The sequence below is a fragment of the Symphalangus syndactylus genome, chromosome 3, assembly GCF_028878055.3.
Source record: "Symphalangus syndactylus isolate Jambi chromosome 3, NHGRI_mSymSyn1-v2.1_pri, whole genome shotgun sequence".
NCBI classification, from domain to species: Eukaryota; Metazoa; Chordata; class Mammalia; order Primates; family Hylobatidae; genus Symphalangus; species Symphalangus syndactylus.
The window spans coordinates 67,749,785-67,774,127 of NC_072425.2; the positions used below are offsets into that span (position 1 = coordinate 67,749,785).

General features: G+C 39.6%; 1 protein-coding gene across 7 annotated transcripts in view; it reads left to right on the top strand.

Moving 5' to 3' along the window:
- Positions 1 to 24,343, top strand: part of PRUNE2 (prune homolog 2 with BCH domain) — a 296,547-nt gene that overhangs the window by 247,598 nt on the left and 24,606 nt on the right. For 3 of the 7 annotated variants that reach the window (XM_055272206.2, XM_063636976.1, XM_055272208.2), the window contains exons 11-15: positions 1,099 to 1,299; positions 8,913 to 9,086; positions 15,541 to 15,643; positions 16,280 to 16,411; positions 17,272 to 17,358. In XM_055272206.2, coding sequence (XP_055128181.1) covers positions 1,099 to 1,299; positions 8,913 to 9,086; positions 15,541 to 15,643; positions 16,280 to 16,411; positions 17,272 to 17,358 — 697 coding nt within the window. Of the gene's footprint in view, positions 1 to 1,098; positions 1,300 to 8,912; positions 9,087 to 11,840; positions 11,850 to 15,540; positions 15,644 to 16,279; positions 16,412 to 17,271; positions 17,359 to 24,343 lie in introns of all 7 variants that reach the window. The other 4 variants (XM_055272205.2, XM_055272210.2, XM_055272211.2 and 1 more) reach the window with 3 other exon arrangements.

Sequence of the window (24,343 nt, forward strand, 5' to 3'; positions counted from 1 at the left end):
ACTTCTGTGCCTGGAACCAGGGCCAAAGACCAAATACATTTCTTATACTACAGTAGAGTAGCTCTCTACCTGTTTTGTTAGTTTAAGCTTGGTTAAAAATGGCTTCTCCAGCTCTGCTTCTATTAAATGAAAGGCAGCTGAGCAGCAAGATGCATACTACAATGAAAGGAGGGAGCCTACACATAAGATGATCACTTATGTTATGGGAACCAATGTCAAGCGAGATTGGCATAAGAGCTGGTGACTGGGTGAGTTCAAAGAATGTTACCTGGGAGGATACTTTGGCCAGGTAATGGGTACTGAAGATCATATACAGAGTTGTCAGGACCTAAAAGAAGTATTTTGGGTATTAGGTATTATAATTATTCTAGAGATGATTTGAAGTATACAGAAGGATGTGCATGGGTTATATGTCAACACTACACCATTTTATATCAGGGACTTGAGCATCTGTACATTTTGGTTTCCACCAGGGGTCCTGAAATCAATCCCTCATGGATATCAAGGGACAACTGTGTATGAAAACTTAACTGATTTTCTTATGCAATATACCCCGTGAAAATTTAATTCAATTATTATAGCAATTTCAAGTTTTCAAACTTGAGCAGGGAAATTCTAAAAACTAGTTATCTGCCCATTTAGTAATAACTCCTACTTCCTGTTTCTACATGGCCAAGGCGGAGGGGGTTGGGAGGATCCAGTTACTGAGGGCTGCTTTCAAGAAGGGTGTCTAAATCTCATACAAAGATTTCTGTCAGGTCTGCTTTTGCTGAAAGGACTTTAAAAATGTTTTCCACTGGGCCCAAACCCACTCTTGGCAGCCACATATAGGTTAAGTATCCCTTACTTAAATGCTTGGGCCAGAGTGTTTCAGATTTTGGATTTTTTCAGATTTTGGAATATTTGGATTATACTTACTGGTTGAACATCCCAAATTCAAAATTCTGAAATCCAAAATACTCCAGTGACTATTTCCTTGATGCGTCATGTTGGCACTCAAAAAGTTTCAGATTTTGGAGCATTTGGGATTTTGAAATTTTTGATTTAGATTGCTCCTCTGGTTTAATACTTGATGTTGCTGTTCTCTTTCTTCTTTAGAACCTCCTAATTCTCTGGATCTTAATGACACTCATCCTCAGAGAATCAAACTCACAGCCCCAAATATCAATCTTTCTCTGGACCAAAGTGAAGGATCTATTCTCTCTGATGATAACTTGGACAGTCCAGATGAAATTGACATCAATGTGGATGAACTTGATACCCCTGATGAAGCAGATTCTTTTGAGTACACTGGCCATGGTAAGTCACTGAGTTGGCAAGGCCAAAGTTAAATGCTAAATAAGTAAAAGGTTTTCTAATAGACCTCTCATTTTTGTGCCAGTGGATCCTTTTTGTGATTTCTAGAAGCTTCTGTTTTTATTTCAGGTCATAGGTGGCCATAATTGACAGTTTGGAGCTTGACAGAGAAGTATGGTTCACAGAGGTCATACATAACCTTTATTAACCCCCACTCTGTGCTAACTCTTTATTAACCCCCACTCTGTGCTAGCATTTATGCTAGGCACTGGGACTGAGGAAAGACTGTTACATGCTGTGTTACAAGAAACCTGGGGCTGGGTTTGCAGAGGAAGAGAATTTAATCCGGACGATAAAATTTGAAGAAGAGAAATCAGAGCTTGACAATTTTTTGTATAAGTTCCCACTATCTGCAATTTTCTTTTCCCCAGATCCTTATGTGACTGACTCCTTCTCTTTATTCAGATGTTAATCAGATGTCACCTCCTCAGAGAAGTCTTCCTTGACCTCTGTAATCAAAGGTGCTTCCCACTTCCCGACTCCCACCATCTAGTCACTCTCTGTCCCAGTATTCATTTTATTTTCCATGTATCACTAATTCAAATTGTATTATTTAACTATTTGTTTGCATCTTTATTGTCTTTCTCTTACCACTCGAATGTATGCTCCACAAGAGCAAGGACTTTATGTTTGATCCTGCATCTCCAATAAAGTAGGAAGGAAGAAGGGATGGTTTAGGGGGAGTGAGAGAAATGATAAAAAGGAAGATAATTAAAAGTTTTCAGATCATCCAAGACTGACACTCCTGATAGGAACTTCAGTCTTTAGTTCTTTCTCTTACTCTGTGAAATTTGATTTAAGAAATATGTACAAATATAATCATTTGTGTTTTTTTTAATGGCATTATGTAGTTTCTGTTTCAGTTCTAGCCAGGATGGAATTCTCTGAAGTTGTTATAATATTTGAAAGTGAAAGCGAGAAAGTCTGGGACACAGCTATTGCTTTTATTCATTTTTAAAATTCACGCAATCTTAAAAGCAATACAGTGCTACAATTAAGTGATGGCCTGACTTTTAGAGACATGCTAATTCTAGCAGTTCCACTCCTAGAAGAGCATAATTAGAAAATTCACCAAATTAGCTAATTATTTCAACCAATGGCCATTGAGCCGACATGAGCAGTGCAGTTCAGACTCTACCTTGACAGAGCTTACGGCTTTATTTCCTCAAAAAGGAAATGGCTAAATGACTTGTTTTATAGTCTATTATACTTAAGTAGAGTTTTTTTTTCCATAAGTTATTGGGGTACAGGTGGTATTTGGTTACATGAGTAAGTTCTTTAGTGTAAGTAGATATTTTATATTGCATTTTTATCACGTCTGAATTTCTATAGTTATCTGGGTAGTTGATTCTGTAGGCTGAAATACACAAATAGGAGGTGAAAGAAGGTCTGGAATTTGTATTATTTCCTGTCATCCCAGAGAGTCTTCAGCAGCTCCTCTATCCATCCCTACCAGCTCCTGCTCTTTTCCTGCTAATATATTGACAAAATCCCACAGAAGACTGTGGCATGACCCAACTGGCCCCTCTCTTGCCTCTGTATTTGCTTCCTTGTTGCCAGGAGAGCTTTGTCACACCACATCTGAACCTTTTATTTTTAAACATAGTAAAACTGTCAAGCAAAGCAGTGGTGGCTGAGCAAGCTGGTAATTAACACTGCCACTTGCTGACATGGCTCTTTTAATGTAGTTAACATAGCTGTGTTGAAAGAACCAGTTGAATGGCCACAACCCTGTTTTAGGTCTTAAATGCAAAGGACAGAATTGTAAACTAAGTTGAATTTTTAAATCTACCTTAATTTTTAAATGAAAGGTATATAGTCAGAGGTTTTAAACAAAAACATGAAACTTTGAAAAACACAGAGTGCTTCTGAATAGCTATATTTTGTAAACATGAGGAAATGGATAAGTGACTGTATAAGAGGGTTGGATTATAAATATGTTTGAGTTCTGAAGTATGAAATAAATGGTTGAAAGCAGCCTGTTTCTTAGGTTTCTCGTGTGAGCATTTTGAACCAGGCATATACATGCTAAACAAAATAGGGGTTTTTAAGGTATAGTTTTTCAAAAACATTTGGGCCATAATTTATTTTCTTTTAATGAATACTTTTTCATTTATATTATATTTTTCATTTATATATTTTCATTATATATTATATATTTTTACTATATATTTTTCATTTATATAGTTTTCATTGTATATTATATACCTCATTATATTATATCATTCATTATATAGTTTTCATTTAATTTATTTCATTTTATAACGAGAACACTGAAGCACAGAGAAGTTAAGTAATTTGCCTAAGGTCATGCAGCTCATTGTTGCCCTTAGTTCCTGGCCCATGCTGCTTCCCAGTGAATATGCTAACAATGAATGGGAAAGGGTCTGTTACCAGATTGGGCTTACATACTTGAAGCCAAATGCGATAGCTCTTGCTCACATTTAGGCCTCTTTTTATCCAGTTTTCCTGACTTGGAGACTCTAAAAAAAAAAAAATTAAGCGTTACTCTACCAAACGCCTAAAGGTTTTCAGCCGTTTGCCTGTTTTATTCAGTAGCTGATGAGCAAACACCTCTGCCAGGGTTTTTGCTCACAGTGCAATTTTGCTTATGGAAAATTTGTGAAGCTCACTATCAAATATATTCAACTGGTCTTCTCTTTCAAGCAATTTTCTTAAATAGTTGTGTCTATGGGATTGGTAAACTATAAGACATCAGCAAAATGGAATACTTGAAGGCTACTCTTTAAAATGAGCAGGATTTATATTTACTGAGACAAAAAGCCTATTCTTTCTATCTATCTATCTATCTAGCTAGCTAGCTATCTAGCTATCTATAATCATCTATCTATCTATCTATACTTTAAGACAGGCCCTCGCTATGTCACCTAGGTTGGAGTGCACTGATTGATGTAATCTCAGCCCACTGCCACCTCGACCACCCAGGCTCAGGTGACCCTCCTACCTTAGCCTCCTGAGTAACTGAGACTACAGGCATGTGCCACCACACCCAGCTAATTGGTATTTTTTTTGTAGATAAGAGGTTTTGCCATATTTCCCAGGCTGGTCTCAAACCTGTACTGTTTTAATAGATAGGAACAAATAATTATAGAACAATCTGTATGGAACATGCAGAATATATAGAATAATCATACTTTTTGAAAAATAAACGTGTCTGTGTATGTGCAGAGGAAGAATAATACACATCACACAGTAACAGATGAGTGGCGTTGGTCATTTTCATTGTTTTCATGAAGCATTTCTGTATTCCTGGTACTTTCATTAATGCGTTTTACTTTTTAAAAATTAATGAACTTTATTATTTAGAGCAACTTTAGGTTCACAGCAAATTTGAGTGGAGAGTACAGAGTTTTCCTGTACCCTGTTTCTCTACAAACATTCACCCTCCTTCACTATCTACATCCCTTGCCAAGTGGTTGGTTTGTTACAATTGATGAACCTGCATTGACACATCATTATCACCCAAGGTCCATAGTTTACATGAGGGGTTCAGTTGTTTGTTTCTCACTTACTATAAAGTCTTTGTGTGGCATATTTTGAAACAATACATAGAAAGTAATATCAAATTTATGTCCAGATGTGCTCCCAATAGGGGGCTCAGAGTCTTAGGAGTCTTGGCTTGTAGTATCATCACGATTCCAAGTTGTGCATTCTATGTGTTTGAGCAAATGTATAGTGGCAGCATGTGTCCACCATTGTAGTATCATACAGAATTGTTTTTCTGCCTTAATCCTCTGTGCTCTGCCTATTTCTCCCTTTCCCGCAACCCCTAGCAATCACTGATGCTTTTACTGTCTCCATAGTTTTGCCTCTTCCAGAATCCCTGTAGTTGGACTCATACAATATGTAGCTTTTTCAGACTGGCTTCCTTCACTTATGCAATTAAGGTTCCTCCATATCCTTTCATGGCTGGACAGATCATTTCTTTTTAATGCTGAATAATATTCCATTGTCTGGACAAGTCACAGGTTATTTTCCATTCACCTACTGAAGGACATCTTGGCTGCTTCCAAGTTTTGGCAATTATGAATAAAGCTGCTATAAACATACATGTGAAGCCTTTTGTGTGGGCATACATTTTCAATGCATTTGGGTAATTACCAAGGAGTATGATGGCTAGATTGTAAGGTAAGAGTATGCTTAATTTTGTAAGAAACTGCCAAACTCTTCCAAAGTGGCTGGACCATTTTGCATTCTCACCAGCAATGAATGCGAGTTCCTGTCGCTTTGCATTCTCACCAGCATTTGGTGTCAGGGTTTTGGATTTGGGCCATTCTAATAGGTATGTTTGCTATTGTTTTAATTTGAAATTCTGTAATAACACATGATATTGAATATCTTTTCACATGCTTACCTGTCACCTGTATATCTTCTTTGTGAGGTACCTGTCCAGATCTTTTGCCCATTTTCTTATTGTTTTTTTTTTTTTTTTTTGAGACACAGTCTCGTGCTGTCACCAGGCTGGAGTGCAGTGACGCAATCTCGGTTCACTGCAACCTCCACCTCTTGGGTTCAAGCGATTCCTCTGCGTCAGCCTCCCGAGTAGCTGGGATTACAGATGCATGCCACCATGCCCAGCTAATGTTTTGTATTTTAGTAGAAACGGGGTTTCACCATGTTGGCAGGATGGTCTTGATCTCCTGACCTCGTGATCCACCCACCTCAGCCTCCCAAAATGCTGGGATTACAGGCATGAGCCACTGCACCTGGCCTTATTGTTGAGTATTAAGCATTCTTTGTATATTTTGGATAACAGTCCTCATCAGATATGTGTTTTGCAAATATTTTCTCCCAGTCTGTGGCTTGTCTTCTTATTCTCATTCTCTTGTTTTTGTCTTTTATATAGAAGTTTTAATTTTAATGAAGTCCACCTTGTCAATTATTTCTTTCATGGATCGTGCCTTTGGTGTTGTATCTAAAAAGTCATCTTTGCATCCAAGGCCAATTACATTTTCTCTTCTAAAAGTTTTACAGTTTTGAATTTTACATTTCAGTCTATGATCCATTTTGAATTAACTTTTGTGAAGGATCAAAGGCCTGGGTCCAGATTCATTATTTTATAGGTGGATGCCCAGTTATTTCAGCACTATTTGTTGAAAAGACTATCTTTGCTTTATTGTATTGCCTTTGCTCCTTGTCAAAGATCAGTTGACTATATTTATGTGATATGTGTTTTACTATAACCATAATAAAGAAAGTAGTATACAATTTTTTTTTTTTTTTGAGACAAGGTCTCACTCTGTCACCCAGACTGGAGTGCAGTGGTGCCATCATAGCTCACTGCAGCCTCGACCTCCTGGACTCATGTGATCTTCCCACCTCAGCCTCCCAAGTAGCTGGGACTATAGGCACATGCCAACATATCCAGCTAATTTTTGTATTTTTTGTAGAGACTGGGTTTCGCCATGTTGCCCAGGACTGGTCTTGAACCCCTGAGCTCAAGTGATCCACCTGCCTTGGCCTTCAGAGTGCTGGGATTACAGGCTTGAGCCACCACACCCAATCAAAAATTTTTTACATAAGGGAATTTTAATAAAATTTGCAGAAAATAAAACAAAACAACCCTATGTTCACCCCACAGAGATGACCAGGGTAAAGCTAGAGCAGGTCAGAGGGTACCAAACAGGATGAAGAGGGTCTGGTGGATGGAAAGTTCACTGGAGGGAAAGGAAGGTGTGTACAAGAGCATCAGAATACAAACCTGCTTCCGAATCCAGAGTTCTGAGGGAGTAGAGACCAGATGGGAAATTGAGTTCCAGGAAGGGAGATAAGATTAGCATCCTAGGGTCCTAACCCATGTAGGAAGGAAGAAGCAGGAAGGGATTCCAAAGAGATGGGTGGATTTGCACAAGGGACACGACGCTTGGCCTGAAGCCAGTGGTTTATGATCTCTGTCCTTGATAAGCTGCCGCATGCTGGTGGGAACACAATGGAAGCCAGAGTGAGCCAAGGCTCTGTAGGTGGTGGTAGCTGTTGGTGTTGGCAAAAAAGGCTAGGATTGCTTCCCAACCGAACTTCATTTTGCTATCTAAGTCTGGTAATTAGACACTTTTGAATGTATAATTGCAGATTCTTCCAGAACATAATGGCAGTGTTGTGGCTCCCTTACAGATTACCTCCATTTCCAGGAAATTATCCAAGTTTTTCTTAATTTACTCACCCACCTTCCCAATTGTTTTTGAGTGTTCCGAGTAAGTTTGTAAGCTAAGTAGGGAGTGGGTTGCTGGAAGTGAATATTAAAGGTGATTCAAGGCACAGTTTCTTAGCCCAAGGGACTCACAGTCTCTTTGTAAAATAAATAAGAGAGTCACACATTCAAGGTACAATGTGATAGATTAGAAGGGCTGAAAAAGGTAAAGGTTTTGACTATATTTGTTTAGTAACTGTGATCTGAGGCAAACCACTTCAGAGTCAGTTTTTGCATATAATGCCAATGATATAATAATATAATGGTATAATGACCATTTTAATACCAACTAGTACCTGGTACAAGGTCAATACTTAATACAATAGTGCTGTTATTATCATCAAAGTGCCATAGAAGGAAGTGAAGTGCAGTGTAAATTCAATGGTGCTTTCCCAGGAATGGAAAAATAAGAATGATAATGTCTTGGAATTATTGTGAAGGCTATAAATAATCTTTTCTTTCAGATTACTTAAACATACAAAGAATAACCATCATTAAGCTCTACTAATACTTCTAGTAAAAGTGAAAACAATTGCTGCTTATTCTTTTAAAAAAAAAATGGTTACTTTTTTTTTAATGCACAAGAGTAAATTTCTTCCCAGAGAATGCTCAGTAGGCTTTATTATCGTCTTATGCACCCATCAATTTGGGAGTCTTGTGCATTTGGGGTCTTGGAGCATTTCTGGTCTACAAAGTTGTTTGTTTCTCACTTACTATAAAGTCTTGGTGTGGCATATTTTGAAACAGTACATAGAAAGTAATATCAAATTTATGTCCAGATGATGTGCTCCCAATAGGGGGCTCAGCCCAGTTGTAAGAGTCTTAGAGTAGGAGTCTTGGCTTGTAGTATCATCACAATTCCAAGTTGAGGACCCCGAAAGACTCTGAGCACTGAAGAGATGTGGCCCCAAAACTCCAAGATTTTCTGAGTCCAGTACACAGCCTTTCACCCCATTAGAAAGACCTACAATCTTTACCCTGATCAAGAATGAGTTGGTCCTGGCTTATGCACACCTTGGACCACTACCCATGCAAAACAGCTCAAGTTTTGCACCTAATCTCACTCTCAGCATGGCCATAGCAATGGATGTGGTTGTTCCGTTAATAAAAAAAAAAGACTTCACTGAGTGTACTTTATATGGTCAGGATAGTGCTAAGCTCTGTAAAGGCTGTACAAAACAAGGACTTTGATCAGGTTGATTCTGCAGGATGAAACAAAACAAAGGCTGCCCGTAGGAGTACTCTGTGTTCATTTAAAGAAGTATTGTAAAGCTTACCATTTGGCTGTTTAGCTGCCTGCACTGTGGAGGTCTTGCTCCTTCAGCCCTGCTCTGTGCTTTGTTTCCAGAAGATCCCACAACCAACAAAGATTCTGGCCAAGAGTCAGAGTCTATTCCAGAATATACGGCTGAAGAGGAACGGGAGGACAACCGGCTGTGGAGGACAGTGGTGATTGGAGAACAAGAGCAGCGCATTGACATGAAGGTCATCGAGCCCTACAGGAGAGTCATCTCTCACGGAGGTAGTCGAGCTCTGCGTGAATCTGGGAAATGGGGAAGGGGCAGCCATTTTATTTAAAATCATAAAGTGAGTCTAGACTTCTCTGGAACATGACACCTCAAAGACCCTCTTCTAGAGCCAGTATTAGGGAACTATAGAGCTAAGTATATTTTCTCATATTCAATTCAATAAACATTTGAAATCCTACTAGGTAAAGACAACTTTCCAATATAAAACGGGCTTTTTATGCTACATATCTGATAGTGATCATCTCTGTGCAAATTTATTGAAAGTCATAGTTGTCTAATTTAAATGTCTATTTGGCATTCTTATCAGTCCATTGTACAGTTGAACTGAACAGAGTATGTGACACCATAGCCTGTGTCATAACACCACCCCCAAGGGGCTTCTCATTACAAAATGGTCTTTTGAATCCTCTTCAGCTTTGAGGATTTTTTTTTTAGACTTAGCCTGGTAATTGTTTCCCCTAACTGAAGTTTGCCTTTCTATAAACTACATTAAATCTAGGCCTGACAACAGCCAACCCCAGTCAAAGCCTCCACCTGTTTGGTGAGAGACAAGGGAGAGAGAAAAGTGTGTTTGTATTTCCAGCACTTTCTTGAGGGCTCCTGGAGCGTATGTGGCCTTGATTAATTTGGGATTCACAAAAAGTCAGATGAGTGGAAGCAACACATTTAACATTGTCAACTTCAGAAAACATCGACAGCATTTTGATTCTTCTGCTGCATGCCTTCCTTTCCCAAGTCCTGAGGTGCCACTGTAACCACCCAGCTGTTTAGAAAGAGTGTGAGCTGACAAGGCAGTTGTTGCTCTCTCAGTTCTCTCTTCGTTAATGAGGACAGGGAAATAATAAGAGTCTTAGCACTGCCTCAAAACACTGCTTTTGTTTTCTATTATAACAAGCAGAAGGCTGATCTGTTATTTCAATCAAACCTTTCTCCGCCAGCAGATTTTTCACCTTCCATCCCATACATAGCTACCCCCACATAAGTATCAGGACCACCCAGGGAACCTGACCACTGTAGCAAAGGTGAATGCCAGTCCCTGCCCCTGGCCATGGCCTTTCTTTTTCTTGCCTTACTGTTTGACCTGAAATGGAAATATGTCGCCCTGAGAACTGCTGTGGGGTCAGGAGCAGTTTCCTCTAAGGGAAATCATGCCCATAGCCCTTCAGAATGAGAGTTGGCCCCATCTTGCTGAAAGTGACACACAGCTGGCTGTAGAGTCAACCCTTTTGTTTTTATGTGAAAACCATAAGAGGAACACTCAATCTTCCCCATCTTCCCAGGTCACATCTCCTTTGCACCACCCATCAGATATTTTTGGTTTGTTTTCTTTTTGAAAATAGAAACAAAACAAAGGCTGCCTGTAAGAGTACTCTGTGTTCATTTTTAAAAGTATTAAAAAATTAAAATGTCTGTCAAATCAAAGTCACCCAGTGATAAGCCCTATAAACATCAGCTCCTAAATGCAGAGTCCCTGTGTTGAAAGGCGGCTCATGGTCCTGCTGCTCTTCTAGGGCTAGTTATCTGCTAATACTCCAGTAGACTCGCCTGCTTGTTCTTTAGGTGGGCTGTTGTCTGAATCAGGAGAGAATGATTATCATCAGTGCACTGATGGTTGGAAAAAAGCCACTGCTTCTGCCTGTCACAGTCTTGTAAAAATTCACCTGAGGCCTCAGGGCTAACCTGGTTTGCTGTGCTCTCCGTCCCTGCCACCTCCTCCCTTTGCCATTTGTTCTTCTCCATTCTGTATCGCAAGCTCAGTTTTCGTCTGTGTGACTGTCTGGTTTGTTTTGAAGAGAAGGCCACCTCCCCTCTGCCCAGCCCTGCCTTGGCCCTCTCCAGCCACCGGCCTGCATGAAATGTGCCTCTGGCTGCACCCATCTGGAACTTTAGAGAGATGCCACGTTTTCTTACACCCTGAACAGCTTTTGTGCTCTGTAGGTAAAGATACTTCAGATGTTACTTCTGAATTTGCCAAAGCTCTGTCTTCCACATTAGGAGTTTACACCACTCTCTTAGACCATAATGATAAGAAAGCTCCTTACTTACCAACCTACTGAGTTTGTCCTTCTGGCTTCTGATGAGCATTTAAAAAGCAGCAATCACTTCACAGCAAACATGAATCTTATTTGGTGCTTGGCATTTTGCTCTGAGGAAGTTTTCTCATTCGGGCCAGTAGAGACGTGCCAGCTGCACAGTGCTCTGTGCTGAAAACTGTAAGGTGGGGGCGATCAAAGAGCTGCAGAAGTTGGCCCCAAAGCCAGGCCCTGCCAAGTGTCCCACCTGTTGAGAATACTGGTGCATGATGGCAGTATTTGAATAAATAATTCAGTCTTCAGCTTTGGTGACCTTGATATGAGCTATTGCACACAATGTAAAAGAATGGGGCTCAAAACCCATCTCTGCCACTTACTAGTCTGTAACCTTGGTACATTACTTAACCTTCTCTGGGCCTCAATGACATCATCAGTCAAATGAGGGTGATCTCAACACCACTGTTCACATCCTATGAGCCAATAGCAATATCCTTGCCATCTGCATAAATAAAAGCAAAGAGTGGTTTGGATGGTTTTGCTCAGCCAACAGTATGGGGTCCCTCTGAGGCTAGAACCGGCTTTTTTTTGAACTTGGAGCAGAGAAACCCATTTAAATAGTGGAGAGCAATAACACCAAGTAATTTTAACAAGGAGTTTCTTTTTCTTTTTCTTTCTTTTTTTTTTTTTTTTTTTACTTCTCTTATTTCATTATAGGAGATTCAGGTAACCTTCTCTGCAGTCTTGCTGGACAAATGACCCTGGAAAGAATGAGGAGAAGAGTTGCTGGCTGGTGTGTGTGTGTGTATGTTTTGGTTGCGACTGTGACATCTTTCCTTCCGTCTCCATTCCATTGCTGGCCAGCAAACTTATGTTACATCCCTTTCATGCCTGTCTGTGTCACTCAGGTAAGGTTTGCGTCCTTGCTTCAGAGGGTCTCAGGAGACTCCTGGGGGGCTTGCTCATGCACCCCACCCAGCACATACACCTTGAATTCACCTCACCTTTATTGAGAAGAAAGTCTAATGAAAGAAATGTTTTAAAAACCAGACTTCAAATGAACTATGCTGTTGCCAACAGGAAACTTTACTAGAGTAAGCTGCATATTTGAGAATAGAAATTGAGGGGTTAGCTGACCCCTTCAAGGTATCTGGGAGGGGCAAAAAGTGAATGATCCTATGCCTTCTAGTTATTGCACTTTGCCTGCAATTATAGTATTATCTGATTTTTAAAATTTAAATTTAAATTTTTTTTTAGCAAGAAGCAGCTATAGAAAAATTACAGTATTATCTGAAATATCTCCCAAGCCTGCCAGTGGCATTGGCTCTTGATTTTGGAGGAAAACTTTCATGTGGAAATCTTTTTCTTTCATTTCTCTCTTTTAATTATCCCCTCTCCTCCTACTTTCTTCCTTCTCTTTTTGCCTCTTCTTCCCTTCTTAAAGCTCCTCTACCCAAAAGAACACATTTTCATTTCTAAATTTCCGTACTTTTTATATTGAGACATTTCTTAGTTAGACAGCGATCATGAAGTAGTGAGTTGATCCCGTAGTATTCCTTTAGTTAAATAAACTTGGATGAACATGACGCTGCAACATTCCAAGGGCAGACAGCATTTACACAGTGAGCTGAACTGCCATTTAAAATGACGTCTGAAGTACTGTTTATAAACCTCAGTCTTTGCCTTTCAAAAAAAAAATTTCTTAGAAGTTCATGGAAATAAAGAAATCAAAGTAACTGAGCAGTCATGATATTGAAATTACTGTAACACCCTGGTGCCAGATAGCTACATTTAGAAAGACGCTTTTGAAAGGATGCTTTCTTACTTGCTTTTAAGTTGGATTCATTATGTCTATTGTCTCTTTTAATGAACGTCTGTCTTTTCATCATGCTGAGGATGAATTGCTTATCTGTGCGGTGTGAGGATTAGTATAGCTAAGCCAGCATATCCTTTGTGGATTTCCATTTAGTTATGCATCTTCAGAAATGAAATTATTGTAACAAGCAATTTTTGTGTTAAGATATGTCTCCTCCTGCCATTTTCCTTCATATTGCATTCTAAAAAGTAGTTGATAAATACCCTGCGTATTGGAAAAGATGGAACGAAAGCAAAAATATCCAGAGAGAAGCTACTACGTTGCTCTCTCACAAATGTGTGTTGCAGTAGTTGAGTACTTACATAGGTAGCATCTTCTAAGATCTGTAGTATAAATACTGTATACAACACCGTATCACCACTTGTAGTATAAACACTGTATACAACTACCTCAAATTAGTAATACACACAAACCCATAATTGGCTATATTTTTAGTTAGTATTGCTCTCTTCCCCCATCTTTTTTTGCAGTAGAGTCACACTCTCTTTGTAGAAAACATCTTATTAAACTGCTTTTCAAGAATTAATTAACTCCATCCAAATCTATACACAGCCATTACTTTACTGCCATGTAATCACCAGTGGGTATTTAGAGTTCTGAAAAAACTAACACGTTAGGTTCTGGGAGGACTGGACCAGGCTTAAGTGTATGTCCTGTCCTCCTACTCAAAGCTTGAAGAAAATCTCTGTAATGATTCCACAGTCCAGAACTATATGACATCAATTGCAATCGTTTAGACAGGGATACTAAAAAATAAAAATTCACACATTGCTTCCCTTTTTAAGTGTCAAAGACACATGACATTCCATATAGTTACCTGTGGGGGTCTGACTGAAACCTGCTGTGAGTTTCAAAGACACTGTGGGAATGTAAAGCTTGCTTAAAAGATAGGGCAATTCCAAAATTATGCCGGAGCTTTCAAAAGACGGGGAATGGTATCCTGAGATGTATCTACATGTTCCTTGACCCCTGGAGTTTTAATGGCCACACTTTCCGCATTTCCCACCTGCTGTTTTCTCAGCAACTCCTGCAAGTAGCACTTCCACTCCTCAGTCCCATGTAACCAGGAAGCAATTCTCAAGTTTTCCCAAAAGTACAGAATTTTATACTACTCAAATATAATTTAGCCAGACCCATCTTTAGTTTTCCTCCTCTTAGGAGAGGAAGTTTTCTTCCTCTTCATAGAATTCAGAACCTAGCCCCTTAACAGAACTCAATGTGTTAATTTTCTCGGAACTCTACTCACTGAATGATTATGTGGCAGTAAAATATTGGCTGTACATAGTTTTTTTGTTGTTTGTTTTTTTGAGACAGAATCTCACTCTGTCACCCAGGCTGGAGGGCAGTGGTGCAATCTTGGCTCACTGCAACCTCTGCCTCCCAGGCTTAAGCAATTCTCCTGCCTCAGCCTTCCAAATAGCTGGGATTACAGGCGTGTGCCACCACGCTTGGCTAATTTTTGTATTTTTAGTGGGGACAAGATTTCACCGTGCTGTCCGGGCTGGTCTTGAACTCCTGGCCTCAAGTGATCTGCCTACCTCGGCCTCCCAAAGTGCTGGGATTACAGGCGTGAGTCATGGCGCCTGGCCTGGCTGTATATAGATTTGAAGGGAGTTAACTCTTGAAAAGCAGTTTAGTAAGATGTTCTCTACAAAGAGAGTGTGACTCTACTGCAAAAAAGATGGGGAAAGAGATATCCAAAAATATAACCTATTATGGGTTTGTTGTGTCATATAGCTCTGGACTGTAAAATCATTAAATAGAGATTTCCTCCAAGCTTTGAGTAGGAGGACAGAACATACGCTTAAGCCTGGTCCAGTCCTCCCAGAGCCCAATGTGTCAGTTTTTTCAGAACTCTACCTACCCACCGGTGATTGCATGGCAGTAAAATATTGGACAGAACAAGGCCTGGCTAGAACTTTTCATGGGTTCTTACACTGTCTGTTGATCCCAGGGGCACCGCAGGCCTCCAAATCAAAATAAAGGTGTTTTACTTGTCTACTCACTAGTATTTGGTCACTGGAGTGTGTGGATGAGAGATTATATTCCACTTCAGTGGCTAAATTCTCCCTTTAAATTAAGCAGTGTCTAAGACTAAAAAGAACTATAGAGGATCAAACAGAATCTCTTTCATAACCATCAGAAGAAAGAAGTGCTGTATAAGTACTTACATATTAGTATTATATAAATCAGACATTCAGGTCAGTCTGCCCCCTCTCATTTTTTGTTATGTTGAATATTTACACACCCTCTTCACAACTATGTACAACAATATAATCATCCTTAATATATGAATAGCCTACACATGCAAATATAATTGCCCTATATATTTAACACTCTATAAAACATAGATGTTAACCACTGAAAGATAATTATATGCGTATATACTTACAGACCTATAGTCAACATAACCCCCATTTCATGCTGCTAATATACCCACAAAGACACACTTGCCAAGGCTTCAGATTTATCCATTAGTTCATATATTACCTTGTTAAGAGCTTTCAATTCGTTACAAGTGTCTTTTTGTTTGTCCCCCAGGATACTATGGGGACGGTCTAAATGCCATCATTGTGTTTGCCGCCTGTTTTCTGCCAGACAGCAGTCGGGCGGATTACCACTATGTCATGGAAAATCTTTTCCTGTGAGTGATACTTATGACAACGTGCTTTGAGTTAATGTCCGTGGCATGTAATGGCAGATAGAGCATCTTTAATTAAAGAAAACAGATGATGTAGAATGTTCTAAGCCTTCAGTGAAAAGTCAGTAAGGTTTCTGTCAAGGAATGTTGCTCAAGGGGCTAAAACCTTTAAAGGAGCTCTTTTGTGGGTAGACTAGACTGAAACCAAAATGAACAGAATTTTGCTTGCATTTTAAAATTCTGTAACATTTCCTTTGGGCAAAGTATTATTTTTGTTCCTTCATAACATGTTCTTAGTCAGCTAAGACTGACTATAACCTGACTTCATTAATATCTGCCCTTACTTAACCTGAGTTACCCTTAGTATTTGATAACATTGTTGACAGTTTTGAAAGTCAGGATTCTTTCTAACCCGTACATTTTTCTAGTGTACCTCCATTTAAAAGATAGATAGCCATACTGATAAATGAGTAATACTCTCAGAGGAATGCTCTTAGGTAACTGTATTCTTCCCAAGGTAAAGAGGTAATATGCACAATCATTCTTAAATTTCATACACCCTGTACTTTTAATGTTACATAATTATGGTGTCAATAGGATGTGGGAACTGAAAACATTCCTCTTCCTTCCTGTGATCAGATATGTAATAAGCACTTTAGAGTTGATGGTAGCTGAAGACTATATGATTGTGTACTTGAATGGTGCAACCCCAAGACGGAGGATGCCAGGGCTAGGCTGGATGAAGAAATGCTACCAGATGATTGACAGACGGTATGTGGGCTCTATTATTTAATCACTATTTTGATTTTGGTAAACTGAAGGCTAAACAACCACATGGTATACTGTTATTATCTTCATTATACACAAGAAGAAACCAAGCCTCAATAAGATCAAATAAATTGTCTAAGTTGCTATTAAGCATGTATTCTTTTCAAAATAGTAAAGGTAATACTGACGAGAATAAAAGCATCATTAAACAAAAATACACCATGTTGGTTATAGATTCATGCACTCTTAAGAACACAACCATTCTATTTTACATTTACTTCTATGAGAAAATAAGGTTTGAATCATAGAAGTTTCAAATTACATCTCAAAAAGCATTCTTGTAATTAATCATGGCCATTCTATATCTTCCTACTAGGTAATAGTAACTTGCATAGAACTCCCTAAAATTATACACACACACACACACACACACACACACACACACACACACACACACATTTTTGTCATTGTCGTTGTTGGAGTCTCACTCTGTCACCTAGGCTGGAGTGCAGTGGCATGATCTTGGATCACGGCAACCTCTGCCTCCTGGGTTCAAGCGATTCTCCTGTCTAACCCGCTGAGTAGCCAGGACTTACGGGCGGGCACCACCACACCCAGCTAATTTTTTTATTTTTATTTTTATTTTTAGTAGAGATGGGGTTTCAACATGTTGGCCAGGCCAATCTGGAACTCCTGACCTCAGGTGATCCTCCTGCCTTGGCCTCCCAAAGTGCTGGGATTATAGGCATGAGCTGCCACGCCAGAGTTAAATTATATATATTCTTATTTAGGAATATGTTTTATGTTTTAATTCCCACTGAAAATGGGTTAAGAGTAATGTATGTTTTCTTTTTTCAAAATAGGTTGAGGAAGAATTTGAAATCATTCATCATTGTTCATCCATCGTGGTTCATCAGAACAATCCTTGCTGTGACACGACCTTTTATAAGGTATAGTAAGTACTACTAGTAGTTTTAAAAAATATGTACTCATTGTCCTAAAAACAAGAATTCATAAACTAAGAGTACCCAGGGAAATATATTTGTCTCTGTCTTTCCTAGAAAGGTGCTTTGGACTATTCATCAAGAATCCCGAATTAAGAGAGAAAATGCTGTCATGATGAATATTTCCCCCAGATCATTATAAAACAGGGCCTCTAAATTGCTTGCTATAAACACGGAAGATGAAGTGGTGGGATTTTCATGCCACATTAGAAAGGAGAATAGATAATACATTTAAAGTGATATGCTATTATGTAGAGAATAGAAAGGTAGAGTAATATGACAATGGAAAGTAAAGATGAATCAAGGGCAGAAACAGAAGCCATATCATGTCTCAATTGTGCCACTTCTTCTGAATAGACCTACACAACGTTTATATAACTACCAAAGTCATATAGAGTCTGGGCAGCCATTTTGAGAGCTGTGTTTTGATCACCCATGAGGAGTCTTGGTTTCAATTCAGTGAATATTTATTTGTCACTTATTTTATGTTAGGTTTTGTATAACCTTACATCTTAGGGATGCAAAGTAAAATAAGATATGGTTCATAATATAGTAAGACTTCAAATAGTTAAATGAAAGGGATAGTATTTACTTTCTAGATAGCTTTAAAAACAGAATAAAATTTGCCCACCATCGGGGTACAGATTAGATTAATTGAAATTTTCCCATCTCAAAGTTATTAATGAATTTCTTTTAAAAATTCTGATAACTTTGCTTCTGGGGAAAAAAAATAAACTTTAAAATCTTTTTTTGTGTGTACATAGATTTTACTGTAGCTTCCAGATTCTACCTTTCTTGTTAAGTATTTAGTTATATTTATTTATTATTCTTATTCCCCACTTCCAATTGCTAATGCTGAAAAATGTACCTGAAAATCAAGAATTGTTAAAATGGTAGACTGAAGGCTAAACAATCACATGATATACTGTTATTATCTTCATTATACACAAGAAGAAACCACTGAAGAAACGAAGTTATCAGAATTTTTAGAAGAAATTAATTAATAACTTTAAGATGGGAAAATTTCAATTAATCTTCAACTGAGTAGCAGGATTCACCATAGTTTACCTCTGGCAAAGATTAGCTGTTTACCATACTGTGTTAAATTGCTTTTAAAAATATTATGAGCAGCCAAGCGGGGTGGCTCACACCTGTAATCCCAGCACTTTGGGAGGCCGAGGCAGGCAGATCGCTTGGGATCAGGAGTTTGAGACCAGCCTGGCCAACATGGTGAAACCCCATCTCTACTAAAAACACAAAAAATTAGCCAGGCATGGTGGTGGTGTGCCTATAGTCCCAGCTACTAGGGAGGCTGAGGCAGGAGAATCACTTGAACCTGGGAGGTGGAGGTTGCAGTGAGGCAAGATCACACCACGGCACTCTAGCCTGGGCAACAGAGTGAGACTGTACCTCCAAAAAACAAACAAAAATATTAGACCTATTTAAGGTATACAAAGAGCCACTTATTTTAATAGTTTCAGGAAATGCTTTAACTAGGGAGTAGGAATCAGTGTATGCTGATAAGCTTTCAAAAAGTTTAATGGGTAGAAAGGTAAACATTAGCATAGTTACTGATTCATCAATGTTTGCTTAATAATTCGTCACTTATAAAACAAATGTTTTTTCTTGATTAAGTAATGTTAAAAGATAAACTTTAGACAAATCAATCAGTTTATTGGAGCAAAAAATGATTTATGAATCCAGCATCACTTAGAACCAGGAGAGGTTCAGAGAGCTCCTCCCAGCAAAGTGGGCAGACAGTATTTGTCCAGAGAAAAGCAAGGTGATGTATAGAAATAGCTTGATTGGGTACAGCTCAGAAGTTATCTTATTTGGGTACAGTGTGATGAAGCATTTGCTTTATATGGTCATGGTATGATCATTTGGCAACCTGTGATTGCTGAAGCTCAGCTGCTTTGATTGGCTGAGACTCAGCTAGTCTTTGCAAAAATATACCCATAAGTTAGGTTGGAATTTTGTTTACATACTATGTTAGGTTGCAGTTAGCTACCTGGGAACTCAAACTACAGAGAAAGCCTCAAGCCAAATATAGTTTAACAATAAGAAAACGCTTGGAGCCAAGATGGCCGAATAGGAACAGCTCCGGTCTACAGCTCCCAGCGTGAGCAACGCAGAAGACGGGTGATTTCTGCATTTCCATCTGAGGTACTGGGTTCATCTCACTAGGGAGTGCCAAACAGGGGGTGCAGGACAGTCGGTCCAGCGCACCGTGTGCGAGCCGAAGCAGGGCGAGGCATTGCATCACTCGGGAAGCACAAGGGGTCAGGGAGTTCCCTTTCCTAGTCAAAGAAAGCGGTAACAGAGGGCACCTGGGAAATCGGGTCACTCCCACCCTAATACTGTGCTTTTCCAACAGGCTTGGAAAATGGCACACCAGGAAATTGTGTCCCACACCTAGCTCGTAGGGTCCTATGCCCACGGAGTCTCGCTGATTGCCAGCACAGCAGTCTGAGATCAAACTGCAAGGTGGCAGCAAGGCTGGGGGAGGGGTGCCTGCCATTGTCCAGGCTTGCTTAGGTAAACAAAGCAGCCAGGAAGCTCGAACTGGGTGGAGCCCACCACAGCTCAAGGAGGCCTGCCTGCCTCTGTAGGCTCCACCTCTGGGGGCAGGGCACAGACAAACAAAAAGTCAGCAGGAACCTCTGCAGACTTAAATGTCCCTGACAACTTTGAAGAAAGTAGTGGTTCTCCCAGCACGCAGCTGGAGATCTGAGAACAGGCAGACTGCCTTCTAAAGTGGGTCCCTGACCCCCAAGCAGCATAACTGGGAGGCATCCCCCAGTAGGGACAGACTGACACCTCACTCGACCAGGTACTCCTCTGAGACAAAACTTCCAGAGGAACGATCAGACAGCTGAATTTGCAGTCTCACGAAAATCCACTGTTCTGCAGCCACCGCTGCTGACACCCAGGCAAACAGGGTCTGGAGTGGACCTCTAGCAAACTCCAACAGACCTGCAGCTGAGGGTCGTGTCTGTTAGAAGGAAAAGTAACAAACAGAAAGGATATCCACACCAAAAACCCATCTGTACATCACCATCATCAAAGACCAAAAGTAGAAAAACCTACAAAGATGGGGAGAAAACAGAGCAGAGAAACTAGAAACTCTAAAAAGCAGAGCACCTCTCCTCCTCCAAAGGAATGCAGTTCCTCACCAGCAATGGAACAAAGCTGGACGGAGAATGACTTTGACCAGTTGAGAGAGGAAGGCTTCAGATGATCAAACTACTCCGAGCTACAGGAGGAAATTCAAACCAATGGCAAAGAAGTTAAAAACTTTGAAAAAAGAATAGATGAATGTATAACTAAGATAACCAATGCAGAGAAGGGCTTAAAGGAGCTGATGGAGCTGAAAGCCAAGTTTCGAGAACTACGTGAAGATTGCAGAAGCCTCAGTAGCAGATGCGATCAACTGGAAGAAAGGGTATCAGCGATGGAAGATGAAATGAATGAAATGAAGCGAGAAGGGAAGTCTAGAGAAAAAAGAATAAAAAGAAACGAACAAAGCCTCCAAGAAATATGGGACTATGTGAAAAGACCAAACCTACTTCTGATTGGTGTACCTGAAAGTGACGGGAGAATGGAACCAAGTTGGAAAACACTCTGCAAGATATTATCCAGGAGAACTTCCCCAATCTAGCAAGGCAGGCCAACATTCAGATTCAGGAAATACAGAGAACGCCACAAAGATACTCCTCGAGAAGAGCAACTCCAAGACACATAATTGTCAGATTCACCAAAGTTGAAATGAAGGAAAAAATGTTAAGGGTGGCCAGAGAGAAAGGTCGGGTTACCCACAAAGGGAAGCCCATCAGACTAACAGCTGATCTCTCCGTAGAAACTCTTCAAGCCAGAAGAGAGTGGGGGCCGATATTCAACATTCTTAAAGAAAAGAATTTTCAACCCAGAATTTCATATCCAGCCAAACTAAGCTTCATAAGTGAAGAAGAAATAAGATCCTTTACAGACAAGGAAATGCTGAGTGATTTTGTCACCACCAGGCCTGCCCTAAAAGAGCTCCTGAAGGAAGCACTAAACATGGAAAGGAACAACCGGTACCAGCCACTGTAAAAACATGCCAAATTGTAAAGACCATCGAGGCTAGGAAGAAACTGCATCAACTAACGAGCAAAATAACCAACTAACATCACAATGACAGGATCAAATTCACACATAACAATATTAACTTTAAATGTAAATGGGCTAAATGCTCCAATTAAAAGACACAGACTGGCAAATTGGATAAGGAGTCAAGATCCATCAGTGTGCTGTATTCAGGAAACCCATCTCACGTGCAGAGACACACATAGGCTCAAAATAAAGGGATGGAGGAAGATCTACCAAGCAAATGGAAAACAAAAAAAGGCAGCGGTTGCAATCCTAGTCTCTGATAAAATAGACTTTAAAGCAACAAAGATCAAAAGAGACAAAGAAGGCCATTACATAATGGTAAAGGGATCAATTCAACAAGAAGAGCTAACTATCCTAAATATATATGCACCCAACACAGGAGCACCCAGATTCATAAAGCAAGTCCTGAGTGACCTACAAAGAGACTTAAACTCCCACGCAATAATAATGGGAGATTTTAACACCCCACTGTCAACATTAGACAGATCAACGAGACAGAAAGTTAACAAGGATACCCAGGAATTGAACTCAGCTCTGCACCAAGTGGACCTAATAGACATCTACAGAACTCTCCACCCCAAATCAACAGAATATACATTTTTTTCAGCACCACACCACACCTATTCCAAAATTGACCACATAGTTGAAAGTAAAGCTCTCCTCAGCAAATGTGAAACAACAGAAATTATAACAAACTGTCTCTCAGACCACAGTGCAATCAAACTAGAACTCAGGATTAAGAAACTCACTCAAAACCGCTCAACTACATGGAAACTGAACAACCTGCTCCTGAATGACTACTGGGTACATAATGAAATGAAGGCAGAAATAAAGATGTTCTTTGAAACCAACGAGAACAAAGACACAACATACCAGAATCTCTGGGACACATTCAAAGCAGTGTGTAGAGGGAAATTTATAGCACTAAATGCCCACAAGAGAAAGCAGGAAAGATCCAAAATTGACACCCTAACATCACAATTAAAAGAACTAGAAAAGCAAGAGCAAACACATTCAAAAGCTAGCAGAAGGCTAGAAATAACTAAAATCAGAGCAGAACTGAAGGAAATAGAGACACAAAAAACGCTTCAAAAAATTAATGAATCCAGAAGCTGGTTTTTTGAAAAGATCAACAAAATTGATAGACCACTAGCAAGACTAATAAAGAAGAAAAGAGAGAAGAATCAAATAGATGCAATAAAAAATGATAAAGGGGATATCACCGATCCCACAGAAATACAAACTACCATCAAAGAATACTACAAACAACTCTACGCAAATAAACTAGAAAATCTAGAAGAAATGGATAAATTCCTCGACAAATACACGTGCCCAAGACTAAATCAGGAAGAAGTTGAATCTCTGAATAGATCAATAACAGGCTCTGAAATTGTGGCAATAATCAATAGCTTACCAACCAAAAAGAGTCCAGGACCTGATGGATTCACAGCCGAATTCTACCAGAGGTACAAGGAGGAACTGGTACCATTCCTTCTGAAACTATTCCAATCCATAGAAAAAGAGGGAATCCTCCCTAACACATTTTATGAGGCCAGCATCATCCTGATACCAAAGCCTGGCAGAGACACAACCAAAAAAGAGAATTTCAGCCCAATATCCTTGATGAACATTGATGCAAAAATCCTCAATAAAATACTGGCAAACCAAATCCAGCAGCACATCAAAAAGCTTATCCACCATGATCAAGTGGGCTTCATCCCTGGGATGCAAGGCTGGTTCAACATATGCAAATCAATAAATGTAATCCAGCATATAAACAGAACCAAAGACAAGAACCACATGATTATCTCAATAGATGCAGAAAAGGCCTTTGACAAAATTCAACAACCCTTCATGCTAAAAACTCTCAATAAATTAGGTATTGATGGGACGTATCTCAAAATAATAAGAGCTACTTATGACAAACCCACAGCCAATATCATACTGAATGGGCAAAAACTAGAAGCATTCCCTTTGAAAACGGGCACAAGACAGGGATGCCCTCTCTCACCACTCCTATTCAACATAGTGCTGGAAGTTCTGGCCAGGGCAATCAGGCAGGAGAAGGAAATAAAGGGTATTCAATTAGGAAAAGAGGAAGTCAAATTGTCCCTGTTTGCAGATGACATGATTGTATATCTAGAAAACCCCATTGTCTCAGCCCAAAATCTCCTTAAGCTGATAAGCAACTTCAGCAAAGTCTCAGGATACAAAATCAATGTACAAAAATCACAAGCATTCTTGTACACCAATAACAGACAAACAGAGAGCCAAATCATGAGTGAACTCCCATTCACAATTGCTTCAAAGAGAATAAAATACCTAGGAATCCAACTTACAAGGGATGTGAAGGACCTCTTCAAGGAGAACTACAAACCACTGCTCAATGAAATAAAAGAGGATACAAACAAATGGAAGAACATTCCATGCTCATGGGTTGGAAGAATCAATATCGTGAAAATGGCCATACTGCCCAAGGTAATTTATAGATTCAATGCCATCCCCATCAAGCTACCAATGACTTTCTTCACAGAATTGGACAAAACTACTTTAAAGTTCATATGGAACCAAAAAAGAGCCCGCATCGCCAAGTCAATCCTAAGCCAAAAGAACAAAGCTGGAGGCATCACGCTACCTGACTTCAAACTATACTACAAGGCTACAGTAACCAAAACAGCATGGTACTGGTACCACAACAGAGACATAGATCAATGGAACAGAACAGAGCCCTCAGAAATGATGCCACATATCTACAACTATCTGATCTTTGACAAACCTG